Here is a 13809-nt window from a genome sequence, read left to right as displayed (position 1 = left end):
AGGATTTTCCAATAGGGGGGGCGCCAGGCATGAATGATCGCCGTCCTGGGGGATGGGTCTAAGGGGAGGGGTGTACAATTTTTGCTTTCAAAGAAGGGCTGAAATGCAAAATGGTGTCATATGCATGGGCGGCGATCCGTACTTCCGAGTGGGGGGGGGGGGGGGATATGACCTTGTTGACTATCTAAGCGTAGCGCCACCATGGGTTGGCGCGAAGCGTACAAGAAAATTTTGGGATTAACAAACCCTCTAGATGGCCGGAAACGGCACTTCCCGAGGTTTCCAAGCGGCATATACCCAACTTTAAAATAGGGATGTCATGTCCGAAATATCTCATAAAATCAGGATCCAAAATACTTTTTTTTTTAATTTCGGGTGTTATTTTGGGAAAATTGCCCCTGTCAATCTTGTTTCAGGCGCAACTTTAGAATGTTCGAGAGCTCTGTTATATTATTCGATGAAGAAAATGGCCTCATGCAGGCTATTGTAGGCCTATACACATGCAATACACAATTACACATAGTTACATTCCTAGGTACCGATTGCTAGGGCATCCAGGTGAAACGTGTATTAAGCATTACCCTGGTTACATGAGATTCTCAGCTGTTCGAGGGAACATGTACGTGTGTAGGCCTACTATAGGGCCTATATGAATACTATGAGGGTGCATATATGTACTATATCAATACCGTGGGCGTAATAATACATTTTGTTGTTATAGGGCCAATGAAGCCTACAGTCAACTATTTTTGCTTTATAAAGACGCTTTATTTGAAAAGATCGCACTGCGTTTATGGTAGGCGAGAAATGAAGCTAAAAAAGAGCCGTACATTAACGAAGATGCATAAATGTAGGCATGAAAATATTCTTATCCCTGGCATTTGGTGGGGGGGGGGGATATGGTGCATTACATCCCCTCCACCCATTTTCATGGGGGATATATCCCCCCTCCACCCAGGATCGCCGCCCATGGCCATATGTGATCCATTTTTCGACCTTAATAATAAGCAACATTTCCAGTAAATATGGACACAAAATGCACAATTTAGTATGGCTGGCATGTCATTTAGTGTTTATAGTGATAATACAAACACAATTACCATCTATGTTTCTAAAACTATTATGCCGCCGAACTTCGCCAGAACCTTTTTTTGGCAAACAAAAAATAAAGCATACGGGAGGGGGGGGGGGGGTTGAGCGATCACCGACATCTCACAAAAAGGTCGTCATCAATTTTTTTTTTTTTTTTTTTTTGCTAAATTTTTTTTTTTTTTTTGTGACGGCCAATAGGGGGGGCGCGCGCCTGTTGCGCCCCCCCCTGGATACGCCCCTGTTTGAGGCTGAGCAAGTTACAGAGCATATTACAATAGTAAGTCCAGACACTGATGTTTTCGTGCCTGGCATCACATTTCAACAACTGAAGTCTCACCTCCATTTTCACACTGGCAGAAGAAATAATCTTTGAACAATTAACCTGAAGAAAGTACAGGAACATATTGGAGATCGAAGAAGTAAATAAGGCCTTGATAGGACTTCACTGCTTTACAGGTTGTGATAGTATCAGTGCATTTTAGAGTAAAGGAAAGAAGAAAGCACTAAAACTACTGCAATTAAACAGAGACCTCCTTCTGTTCAGCATTTCAGACACTTGGGAAAGATTTATACAACACTGGAAGCCTTCACCTGCAAGCTCTATGCACAGCACAATGACAGTGATGTGAACATGCATTGCAAGATACAACTTGTTTAGATTAGCCAGGAGATCTGAGGGTAACATGCCTCCAACTAAAGATGCTCTACTACAACACATCAAGAGAGCAAACTATCAAGGAGGTAAGTATTACTGTAAACAATTTGTATATTAACTACAAGATTTGGATTTAATGTTTTAGCAACCATGTATTTAAATTGCTTCCAAGCAAATTACTGGATCATCATGAACACGACTCAATACTTTTACAGTTAATTGGCTTTTCAAAGTCACCAATGAACATTAGTGGTAATTATGCAAGCATGCAAACAATACTCATGAATAAATAATTATTTGTTGCAAAGAAAAAGTTACTACATCAAAAAGAGAAACCTTTGAAAGACAATTGGGGATACTTTTTGATGAACAATCATGTGTGCAATTTCTGAAGTACAGTTCTACGGTTTCCAGCAAACAAAAGAAATTTTCACATGTTATATTCAATTGTTCTTTTCAGCTTAGTATAAGTTTTCACATGTTATATTCAATTGTTCTTTTCAGCTTTGTATAAGAGAGGTCTTCAACACACTCCTAATCTACCCTCTCCAGTTGAAAATGGATGGAAAACTGAAGATGGGGCACTACTATTCAACTGGATGAATCTTCCTCCTTGGAAGATTGCATCATGGACTAGTCAACTGCTCCAGCAACTGCAAAAAAGGAAACAACAATTGCAGTGATTCTAAAACTTGCACCTGTCTACAAAAAAAAAACTCCCTTTGTACTGATCTTTGCAAGTGTTAAGGCAGACACTGTAATAATACATGTGGTCTAACCCTGTCTGATGATGAACTAGATAATGAAGATATTGAGGAGCAATGAAGAATCCTGACACAATTCCCTGGAGTCCCAAACCCCCAACTTATATCCCAAGTTATATATACTGTACCCATATATATCACTTATATCCAAGATCCATCACATCAACCAACTAAAGTAGCAACAAAGAGTCGCTTGGCAGCGATGTGACCTCCACCATTGAGCGGTTAATTCAAGTCTTCTTGAGACAATCAAGAGATTTGGGGGACCTACAGCTTAAATGTTGATATCATTCATGTTCTAAATCATAATGTAACTATTTCAAGTTTGTTTATTGGCCTCAATATTATTAGCTAGAGCAAGCTTGTTGGGACATTATCACTCTGCCCAGTAGTAGCCTACTAGTACAACCTTGCAAATTAGCAATGAGGGCAATGAAGACATGATTATAACTAGGCCTAGGCGAAGAGAGAGAATGTAGGCCTATATGTTAAAACAATAAAAGGCTTTTTGATTACTTAGTGGTTGCAAATCAAGGAACAAAGGCATTGATCTTACCATGCAGCAACCGCTGGGAAAGTTGGTTGAGCCTCTGGAAGTATGAAGATAGCCTACGGTACCAGTGTTATGCAATACAAAGTTGGATGATTCCAAATATCTCTGTAGTGTAAATCACACTGTGGTATCATAATTTTTAAGAAAAGTCACCCAGAAAAAGGTTTTAGTTTTAACACGAAAACTGAACCATACACCACAGCAACATTTCCATTCCCTTTCCCAGTGTATATACGGATAGTGAAAAGCTAAGTGTCCATCGGTCATGCACAACATTGGCCTAGTATGGTTAGCTACAGTACAGCACATACAGAATGGGCTTTCGTGGAACCAGTCCATGTATTCTCCAAATAACAAAAAAGGGGAGAATTTTAGGCAAATTTTCTCTTCAAAGGCCAAGTCATTCTTTTGTGAAAACTAATGAGTTGCTCCTGACTATTTCACCTTGAGTTTCGTTGACTTCATTTGTCCACCCCCCGATGTGCGTCACAGAATTGTGAAAAGGAAATCACTTTTCGACGTACGGCCCGCTGCCTAATACTTTACATATTTTACATTTTCTGGTTTGTGTACATTTATTTGCTATATTATTCTGTGTTCCAAATTTCATGTCATAACAGATTGGTTGTAATCATGTTTCAGGCTCATTTCATGTTTACTGTAAATACAGTAATTATCAGGAAATTGTCAGCAAACCAAACAAAGTTAAATGAGAATTAAACCATGGGTATTGTAGTGTTCACATTGTTCAGAATAAAATCATAATAATACCTACCTGTATTTTCAAATTATTTTCTATGTGCATTATGTGAGGGTCCATACTGTTACTTTTTAATTACCAGGCACATCAAAAGGGATGTTAGTGAGCCACATATACTGTATATTGTTTTCAAGAATAAGAAGTTCCCCTACCAAAAGGGTTACTTCGCTGCGCAGTCGCTGCGACTTCGCTGCGAAGGAATTCCTTCGCTACAAGACTTCGCAGCACTTCACTTTTACTGTGACTTTGCCGTAACTTCGCGACAGCAGAAATATTACTTCGCCGCAGGGTTTTGCTCCTGCGACTAGTCGCAGCAACATCGCAGCAAAGGAATATGACTTCGCAGGAGGCCCATCTTGTTGTAACTGGTCGCAGCTACTTCGCGGCAAGGAAAGTTACTTCGCAGGAAAGGCCTTCTTGTTGCAACCAGTCGCAGCTACTTCGCGGCAAGGAAAGTTACTTCGCAGGAAAGGCCTTCTTGTTGCAACCAGTCGCAGCTACTTCGCGGCAAGGAAAATTACTTCGCAGGAAAGGCCCTCTTGTTGCAACCAGTCGCAGCTACTTCGCGGCAAGGAAAGTTACTTTGCAGGAAAGGCCTTCTTGTTGCAACCAGTCGCAGCTACTTCGCAGCAAGGAAAGTTACTTTGCAGGACAGGCCTTCTTGTTGCAACCAGTCGCAGATACTTTGCGTCAAGAAATAATCACTTTACAGAAAGGTACCATTCCTGCAACTAGTTGTGGGAACTCAAGTTATTACTGCATGATCATGATTCATGGGCAGGTTTCCCTTCTGCAATTAGCTGTATTTACCACACAGTGAGAAAGCTTTCATAGTGCAGCATAATGAAGCACATAGTGCAGCGGTTCTGCAGTTAACTTATCTTTACAACAAGGAGAAACTTTCATACAATCTTACAGACTCAAACTCTACACAAACCAAACAGATATCATACATTTTTTAGGATTTCTTTTTATTGGTTTCAATTAAAGAGCCATCATCTTTTAAATGTTTTAAATTTTCCTGTAGGAATAGAAAATATGTGGTACCACTGAACAAACTGTAATGGTTACAACATGAGGAGAGGCACATTAGAGATTATGATTTCTGTTCTTTAATTTAAATAGGTTACTGTAACATCAAGGCTTATAGATCAGCAATTAAAAAATTACTGATCTTTTCATTTCTTCTAATTCGTACAGGAAACCCACAAATAACACTAAGCAATGCAAATTATTAAATTTTCAGAATCTTAAAAGTAATCTCAAAACTCTGAGAACAAAACTCAGAAAGATTCTTATTCTTAATTCTACCAAACTTCACTGTAGTTTCTGTTAATCAATTAATAGGTTTCAGTTAATAGGTTTAAAATGTTAATCAGGTTCTTAAAATTTGGAAAGTCATTGAGAAACAATCCATACTTCCCTTAAATCTATGCTGAATTTTATCTACAAAACCAGGATGCTGAAACAAGTTTTGAAAGAGGCTCTAGTGTTACATTGAGGAATTTGTTCTTCTCAAAGTCAATTGTCATCCTGCATATATTATAGTACGTTTGGCCATCTTCAACAGAGCTAAAACAGGACCCACAGTAATAATACTCTTGCACTGGTGAATCTGCCTTTTCAAAATAGTTCTTAAACTTATCAAGACTACCAAGGGCAGAGTGAGTTTCCATACAATGGAGACTAATTAGTGCTAGCATATCAGACAGCTGGACATCAGTGATGGAATGCGTAGTTGCAAATGTGAGTATCAGGAGAAGACTTGTTTCTACTGTCATCCAATGTCCTCTATAGATGTATGATGAACCACTCCTGGACTCTGTCTCTGACTCTTCATCATCTTCCAAAGGTGAAGCATCACAGGTATCATCAGGCTCACCCAACGTATCCTGCCACTTATCAGAAATGTGACCATCTTGGTCAAGAGTTGCCTGCCAGTTTGTAATGTTCATCAGTTCACTTACTTCCATTGCTAAAGGTATAGATGATGGGTGGATAAGTGTTGTGGGACTTTCATCAGTGCACTGATAATCTGGCTGCAAGCTCTCTACAAAGGATGATGAGCCACCCTCAGTATGGCCAGCCATATAAAATTCAGATAAGGCTGGAGTAAAAGTTACTGACTGAACATTGGATGAAGCTGGTATTTCTCTTCTACGTGGTTGGTTGTACCAAGTAGGCCTAAGTTGGCCTCATGAGTTCACTCTGAAATCAGGAGTAACACTGGGCTCTGAAAATAATATATGAAATGAAGTTAATCCCTGTCAAATTTAAATAATGCAATGGGGTGTCATATTATATGCGCAATGAAGTGTCAATGTTCAGCTTAATTTTGACATGACGCAACTATCCTGGGGGTCTGAGGTGCATCATACAGTTGATAGGTGCATTAGGCCTAATAGCAGACACCACATGTTATGATTAAAACGCAGAGTTTATTGACTGAGACATAAAGCCAGGGCTAAGGTTGTGAATTCATGCTGTTTAATCTAGCACGTCATGTCTGCAGGAGGGGGGGGGGGGGGGAGGCTGTTGACTGGCGTGATTATCATTCCGACTTGCTGTGGCCATTGACCCACCAACAGGCTAATTTCAATTGCTGACTAGGCTTTCTATAGGAATTGTACTCACCAATATTTGTTTGCTGGAAATAGTTTGCTGTAAGTTCATTCCGAGTCGTTGATTTTTGAGAGTAGATCTACAGGGAAAAAAAGGGTACAATGACACTGTAGGTGTAGGCACAGAAATAAGTAATCAGCATATGCAGCCAATGGATACTACTTTAATCTTTAATGATTTGAGTTAGTAAAATACTCTAAGACCTAGGCTACTACTTACAAGCATTGTAGTACCACTACTAGGCCTCGCCCTAACTGTAGCATAACATAGACTTGACCCTCCTAGCCTATAGGCTATTTCTGTATCCTACACTGACTGTGCATGAAGGCATATAGTAGCCTTACTCATAAGCCCCCTACTAACTAGTAGTACTACCACACTAGCCTAGATTGAGCGTTACTAGAATTAGTTTTCAAGTAGTTCGATGGGATCGTTATTACTTGGCTTGGCATCTCCAAATAAAAAATGATTAACCACTTACTCCATCATGTATATCAATCGAATGCTGCAGCCTGCCGGGAATGATAGTATTTAAATAAATATAGACCGAATAGTGACTGTACTACTACTGTAGTGAGTGTAAAATTATTTTCACGTCTCGTGCAACTGCTCATGATACTACTACCAGCACGGGAACTTCTAAAACAGAACGACGACTGTTGTGTAAATTTGAAGTAAACAAGTCTACACAACAGGTTACTGTTTTTTGTTGTCCATACAATCATATAGGTTGGCTGGTTTCAACCAGGTTTAAGTACGCAGTAACAAGTTGCTAGAAAGGATCTGATAAAAGGTGATATACTTACAACATCTCGTACAGTTTGACAAAGGGATACTGAATCGAGTTGGTTTTAATGTCTGGATGCGTGATTCCTTTAAAAATTGAAACTCCATTTCATTCATTTTTCATCTACACGATTGAATTTACATCATAACCAACAACGTAAAAATGTACAAATTGAGTCAGATGTTGTCTATTAAGATGATTGGCCAATCAGAAACTGCGAACGCTTTCGATTGCGTAACAATCCATCTTTCAAATACAATACCGACTGTATCGACATTCGGATTCTCTAGCTCTCTCGACTTTTAGGTTTCTTACATGAATTCTTTATTAAAATTCTTTACGAAATACTCAATACTTTGGACCATTGTTCTGTGGAATATATTTATATTTTTGAACAGAAACCAAGATTTTCTGTGACTTTGTTAACGTTTTTACTTTGCTACAGTAGGTTTTCACGTTACCTGACTGAGTAGCCTAACTTAAACTTAGTGCGTAGGTTACTGTTAGTATTGGTGTTAGTAACGAAGCAAACCTAATCCAGCTTTCTTGCTTTTGCATAACTGTTAACGTCGAATAAAATGCAATTTTCAAAAGACGAAGTGGATACAATTGCTAGGGATTTTGGGCTGCCATCTTCGCTTGGAGGTGATTGCTAGCATATCTGCCTTTTCTGGTTGATAGACAGTCAATTTGGTGTACAGTAGCCAATGGATGACGAGGGACAAATCTCAATGGCCTTTGGGGGAAAATTCCAGGCATTTTATACAGCTTCAGAAACATATGATGCATCGTTTGCTTATGGTGGTAAGTTCCAGTCAGCTAAAGGATATAAATCGACTATAGCCTTGCTAAGCCTAGGCAGTATACAGTAGTTATTTTAGCGGAACACAGAGTAGGCTAGGCCTAGGCGGCATGCATCAATATTATCACTTCAGGGACTCTTTTACAGTATTTCAGTGCAAAGAATCCTGAAGTTAACTTTAAATGTTAAAGCCTATAGCATGCCTGCTTGGAATGTAATTTGCCCATGTCTCAAGGGGTATAACTAAGCTACTGTAACTAGTTGATTAAATTCACTATCAATCTAAGTTCCAGTTCCAAACAAACCAGCCAGTGAACTTTTTAATTGGAACCATGGTTCAACCACAGATATAGCACAAAACAATTGAGTCTGTACTGTCTTTATATGACAGATGTGAAATGGGATAAATATGCTATGCTAAATATTGAAACTGTGTGTTCCTCTAAGATGTGAAGATATTGCCTGTGTTTCTGTTGTGGTGGTGATTAAATAAAGATAGTATGATTCACGATACTAGATCCAATACGTTTTTTTTTTTAGTTAAATTGAAGTTTGCAAACTGAGCACTTGAGTTTTCTTAAAATGTAAATGAAAATATGATATTTTAAATATCTCACAGAAAGAGAAAGTTCTTCAGTGGTTTCCTGATATCCGCAAATTTTCTCTCAACATCTGCTTTGAATAGCCATTCAATCTTCGCCGATCTTCATTGAATAGCCAGTTATAAGCCAAACACAAGTTTGGCGTATTTATATATTATCTTGCATATAAATGAGTCAACAGCACCAAATGTGAAAGTCCCAATTGTTGATATCTGAAACTAGATTGACCTGTATGCATGGAGTACCCACCCTCGGGATAACTCCATTTTTAAGGGAAGGCTGGCACTTTAGTTTTGATCAAGCTAAAAACGTCTTGACATAGATATCAGTGAGAACAGATCAACAGATTCTGCTCAGAATTCTCTTGCTATATTTCTTAACAGAACTTGGGTTGATGAGTGTTAGGGTTGAGGCGTGTTTAAGTGTCCAGAAGTGGTATTCCAAAAATGCCATGAATAATATGTTTAATTTGCAGAGATCCAGATTGCTTCTAATCAGTTTGTTGTTATTTTTTTTTCTTTCTTTTAGGTCATTTTGAGTGATAGGGAGGATGTGTCACCACATTTGGAGGGACTTGTCAACTGCAATGTTGCCATACCAGCTGCTTGGCATAGTACAGTACCCTTCTCTCCAAGTCTCAAATCTAAGGCTTTCCTTGTAAAGAAAATGATGGATGGTTTCTTTGAGCCACAAGATATGTCAAAGGGGAACAATTCATCCGTGGTAAAGCTGTTTCCCCTGCAGATGGAAGCTATTAGATGTAAGTTAGCAGAGTTCCCACATATTTTAAAGGAGGTTAGGTAGTTGGAAAAAAAAAACATTTGACATAAATTCTGTACAGCTTCCTCCAAAATCAGCTGTAAATATACATAATGCAAATATTTCCTGTGAAACTGGCACTTCAGTTTCCTTGCTTGCATAGTACAGTATAAGGAAGGATCTGGAGAGTAATGGCTATAAGCATAGAGAATAGACTTATAATTACTCTCAAATTTCATATCCACAATGAAAAAATTCAGCAATTCCATGAGTATTGAATAATGATAAATTGCAAAGGATACTAATTGGTATTTGTCATTAACCTGAGGGAAATTTGCCTTTCTTCTCCAGTGTATGGTGGCAGTGTACTGAAGATCTATGCTGATGTCACAAAGGCAATCAACAGCAAGTGCAGCAGAGCCAGGAGACTGATGAAGAAACTGAAGTGATGCTGACATGTTGGGGATAATGGGAGGGGGTGCAGAGGTAAATTAGAGTAGACAGAAATAATATAAGAAGCTTTACAATTAAGAGTATAGAACTAAAAATAAAGTAGTTTAGACCTACAAAGTTCTTCTGTCTTATTATTGTTGCAAGCACCTCTCCAGGAAAGTCGCCGCAAGCCCTTTCCTTGCGAAGTCGCAGCAAGCTCCTTTCCTGCGAAGTAGCCGCAACCCCCTCTCCTGCGAAGTGGCCACAAGTCCCTCTCCTGCGAAGTCGCCGCAGGCCCCTTTCCGGCGAAGTCACCGCAACCCTGTCTCCGGCGAAGTCGCCACAAGCCTCATTTGCATGTGAAAAGTGAAGTCGCGGCAAGGTCGCTGCAAGCCTCTCTCCGGCGAAGTCGCCGCAAGCCCCTTTCCTGCGAAGTCACCGCAAGCCCCTTTCCTGCGAAGTCGCCGCAAGCCCCTTTCCTACGAAGTCGCCGCAAGCCTCATTTGCATGTGGGTCAATCCATGCCAAATCAACAGTGGCCTCCACGTCGACCCTCTCAGAATCGCCTGAAATTGATATGGTGTCTTGCCATATGTCTCAAAGGATGAAATTGGGCAAAAAAAAAAATTAAAAATATTTCGTTGCTAGGATACGGCCCCGCCTAGCAACCAAATCCAGATTGCATTTTAAGCGCCCTTAATTTGTGTCAAGTTTGGAGTCATTTTTTGCATAAATGTAAAGTATTTTATGCCTGATATTGCAGATATTGTGGAAGACATGTGGCCAGTCTTTGAATTTAGCTAATTTTGAGGAAAATTTACGGTCTCAATTTTTCGTAACAAGTAATTAAAATGGCAGAAAATGAGATAGGGGTCTTTTCTGGCCCTACTTTGAGTGTGCTCTATATTCACAAGCAGAGGCATGTTTGAGTTTTAATTTCCATAGGATCCTTGTCCAGTGGTAGTTGTACGGGAAAAGTGCAAAAAAAAAGTCAAGCGGGTCGTACGTTTTACGAACAGCGCCCTCAAACTTAAGAAATCTCACTTCTGGCCCTAATTGGGGGTCCATTTTGGGCCTGTGGGTATTTTTTTTTTTTTTTTTAAATAGCATTTTTCAGGAGCGTATTGACCCTATTTTTAAAAACTCAAGTCAAAAAGTTGTGTATTTTGTGTTATCTACTCAAATTTACGACTCGAAAATTGCGAAAATCACTTCGTTCATATGTATGAAAATGCTTGCACAAGCCGATTTGAGTAATTCAAATGACAACAACTTCATAGCATTAGCAAACAGGTGCTTAACAATTAAGAGGGTGGTCCACTAGCATAAGGGCTACAAATAAACTGCATTTTCAGGGTCATATGCCCAACGATGCCTGTGAACAGCGCCCTCAAACATCACATTTTACCAATATTTTGGGCTATTTTGGGTATTTCAAGGTCAAATTTGGTCGCAATTAAAAGTTTTATTTTCGATTTTTAATACAAAACTAGTAAGATATGTATAGTTATGATGCAAAGAATGAGCTAAAACATCTTTTATATTAGTTATTCATGCTCTGATGAGCAGCTTAAAGTGGCGTATATGAGAGTTACATCAGCTCTACAGAAACATGCTTGCGAGGGCAAACAGTGGTAAACATTGTATCTTCATTCAAGGAGATGTTAAACAACATTAGAAACTATTGAAATGTATTTATTAAAAGTGTTCTGTCTAATACTCTTTGACTCCCTCTCACCCCCCCCCCCAGCACCCTCCCCATAGTGCACTATGCAGATTTGTATACATACAGTATGTGACTGACTTTTACTGCATAGAGACTGCATAAACATGCATTCAAGGTATACTGAATGTTTTGGTATGGTAATCTTCTGCTTCAAATTGTCTGTATGCATGTAACCCACCCCTCCCACACACATCCTCTACCCAACCCCTATATCAGAATAGAAAATGAATGTGAACCAGTGCGTACAGTGTGCAATATATATGTGTGTACATGTTCTGTACAGTGTTATTTTACACCAAGTACTATTAAATACACACTGTCCAAAATCATGTACAGTATACACACTGTACATGTATGTACTGGTTAAAAATTCCTTTTGAAATATTAAGTCTTTTAATTTAGTGAATTAGCAAATGCATACACTTCATTGCAAATATTTAAAAAGACATTGAAATATGCACAGTATGCACTATGCAGTGTGCACTATATATGTGTGTACATGTTCAGTACAGTGTTATTTTTCACCAAGCACTTTTAAATAAACACTGTCCAAAATCATGTACAGTATACACACTGCACATTTATGTACTGGTTAAACATTCCTTTTAAATTATTGAAAGTCTTTTAATTTATTGAATTAGCAAAAGCATACACTACATTTCAAATATTTAAAATGACATTGAAATATGCACAGTATTGAATGGAATGACCAGTACACAGTGTGTACTGTACATGATTGTGGACAGTGTGTATTTATTTGCTTGGTGTAATATAACACTGTACTGAACATGTACACACATATATAGTGCACACTGTACGCACTGGTTCACAATTTTCTATTCTGATATAGGGTTGGGTAGAGGATGTGGGTGGGAGGGGTGGGTTACATGCATACAGAAAATTTGAAGCAGAAGATTACCATACCAAAACATTCAGTATACCTTGAATGCATGTTTATGCAGTCTCTATGCAGTAAAAGTCAGTCACATACTGTATGTATACAAATCTGCATAGTGCACTATGGGGAGGGTGCTGGGGGGGTGGGGGTGACAGGGAGTCAAAGAGTATTAGACAGAACACTTTTAATAAATACATTTCAATAGTTTCTAATGTTGTTTAACATCTCCTTGAATGAGGATACAATGTTTACCACTGTTTGCCCTCGCAAGCATGTTTCTGTAGAGCTGATGTAACTCTCATATACGCCACTTTAAGCTGCTCATCAGAGCATTAATAACTAATATAAAAGATGTTTTAGCTCATTCTTTGCATCATAACTATACATATCTTACTAGTTTTGTATTAAAAACCGAAAATAAAACTTTTAATTGCGACCAAATTTGACCTTGAAATGCCCAAAATAGCCCAAAATATTGGTAAAATGTGATGTTTGAGGGCGCTGTTCACAGGCATCGTTGGGCATATGACCCTGAAAATGCAGTTTATTTGTAGCCCTTATGCTAGTGGACCACCCTCTTAATTGTTAAGCACCTGTTTGCTAATGCTATGAAGTTGTTGTCATTTGAATTACTCAAATCGGCTTGTGCAAGCATTTTCATACATATGAACGAAGTGATTTTCGCAATTTTCGAGTCGTAAATTTGAGTAGATAACACAAAATACACAACTTTTTGACTTGAGTTTTCAAAAATAGGGTCAATACGCTCCTGAAAAATGCTATTTAAAAAAAAAAAAAAAAATACCCACAGGCCCAAAATGGACCCCCAATTAGGGCCAGAAGTGAGATTTCTTAAGTTTGAGGGCGCTGTTCGTAAAACGTACGACCCGCTTGACTTTTTTTTTGCATTTTTCCCGTACAACTACCACTGGACAAGGATCCTATGGAAATTAAAACTCAAACATGCCTCTGCTTGTGAATATAGAGCACACTCAAAGTAGGGCCAGAAAAGACCCCTATCTCATTTTCTGCCATTTTAATTACTTGTTACGAAAAATTGAGACCGTAAATTTTCCTCAAAATTAGCTAAATTCAAAGACTGGCCACATGTCTTCCACAATATCTGCAATATCAGGCATAAAATACTTTACATTTATGCAAAAAATGACTCCAAACTTGACACAAATTAAGGGCGCTTAAAATGCAATCTGGATTTGGTTGCTAGGCGGGGCCGTATCCTAGCAACGAAATATTTTTAAATTTTTTTTTTGCCCAATTTCATCCTTTGAGACATATGGCAAGACACCATATCAATTTCAGGCGATTCTGAGAGGGTCGACGTGGAATCGACCCAAAA

General features: G+C 38.8%; 2 protein-coding genes and 2 long non-coding RNA genes across 4 annotated transcripts in view; 1 reads left to right on the top strand and 3 right to left on the bottom strand.

Annotated features, from left to right (window-relative positions):
• LOC139983109 (tyrosine-protein kinase receptor Tie-1-like) overlaps positions 1 to 13809 on the bottom strand; it is a 44222-nt gene that overhangs the window by 24063 nt on the left and 6350 nt on the right. The gene's annotated exons all lie outside the window — the stretch shown is intronic.
• Positions 747 to 3833, bottom strand: LOC139983249 (uncharacterized). The gene is made up of 2 exons (XR_011798571.1): positions 3068 to 3833; positions 747 to 2400 (listed from the first exon to the last, which is right to left on the bottom strand). It is a non-coding gene; the product is annotated as an uncharacterized lncRNA (long non-coding RNA).
• On the bottom strand, positions 4775 to 7067 carry LOC139983220 (uncharacterized). The gene is made up of 3 exons (XR_011798556.1): positions 6928 to 7067; positions 6459 to 6525; positions 4775 to 6057 (listed from the first exon to the last, which is right to left on the bottom strand). It is a non-coding gene; the product is annotated as an uncharacterized lncRNA (long non-coding RNA).
• LOC139983173 (uncharacterized) lies at positions 7900 to 9906 on the top strand. The gene is made up of 3 exons (XM_071996555.1): positions 7900 to 8037; positions 9166 to 9397; positions 9748 to 9906. The coding sequence occupies exons 1-3, from the start codon at positions 7945 to 7947 to the stop codon at positions 9843 to 9845; spliced, it is 423 nt and encodes a 140-aa protein (XP_071852656.1). The 5' UTR covers positions 7900 to 7944; the 3' UTR covers positions 9846 to 9906.

Source organism: Apostichopus japonicus, chromosome 2 (genome assembly GCF_037975245.1).
Source record: "Apostichopus japonicus isolate 1M-3 chromosome 2, ASM3797524v1, whole genome shotgun sequence".
Taxonomy (NCBI): domain Eukaryota; kingdom Metazoa; phylum Echinodermata; class Holothuroidea; order Aspidochirotida; family Stichopodidae; genus Apostichopus; species Apostichopus japonicus.
Note: the sequence above shows the minus strand (reverse complement) of the source record. Positions and strands in the feature narration are given on the sequence as shown.

Coding starts and splice junctions, on each gene's coding strand:
- LOC139983173 (XM_071996555.1), top strand. CDS start 7,945: ATGACGAGGGACAAATCTCAATGGCCTTTGGGGGAAAATTCCAGGCAT. Junction 8,038..9,165: donor TGCATCGTTTGCTTATGGTG/GTAAGTTCCAGT, acceptor TCTTTCTTTTAG/GTCATTTTGAGTGATAGGGA. Junction 9,398..9,747: donor GCAGATGGAAGCTATTAGAT/GTAAGTTAGCAG, acceptor TTTCTTCTCCAG/TGTATGGTGGCAGTGTACTG.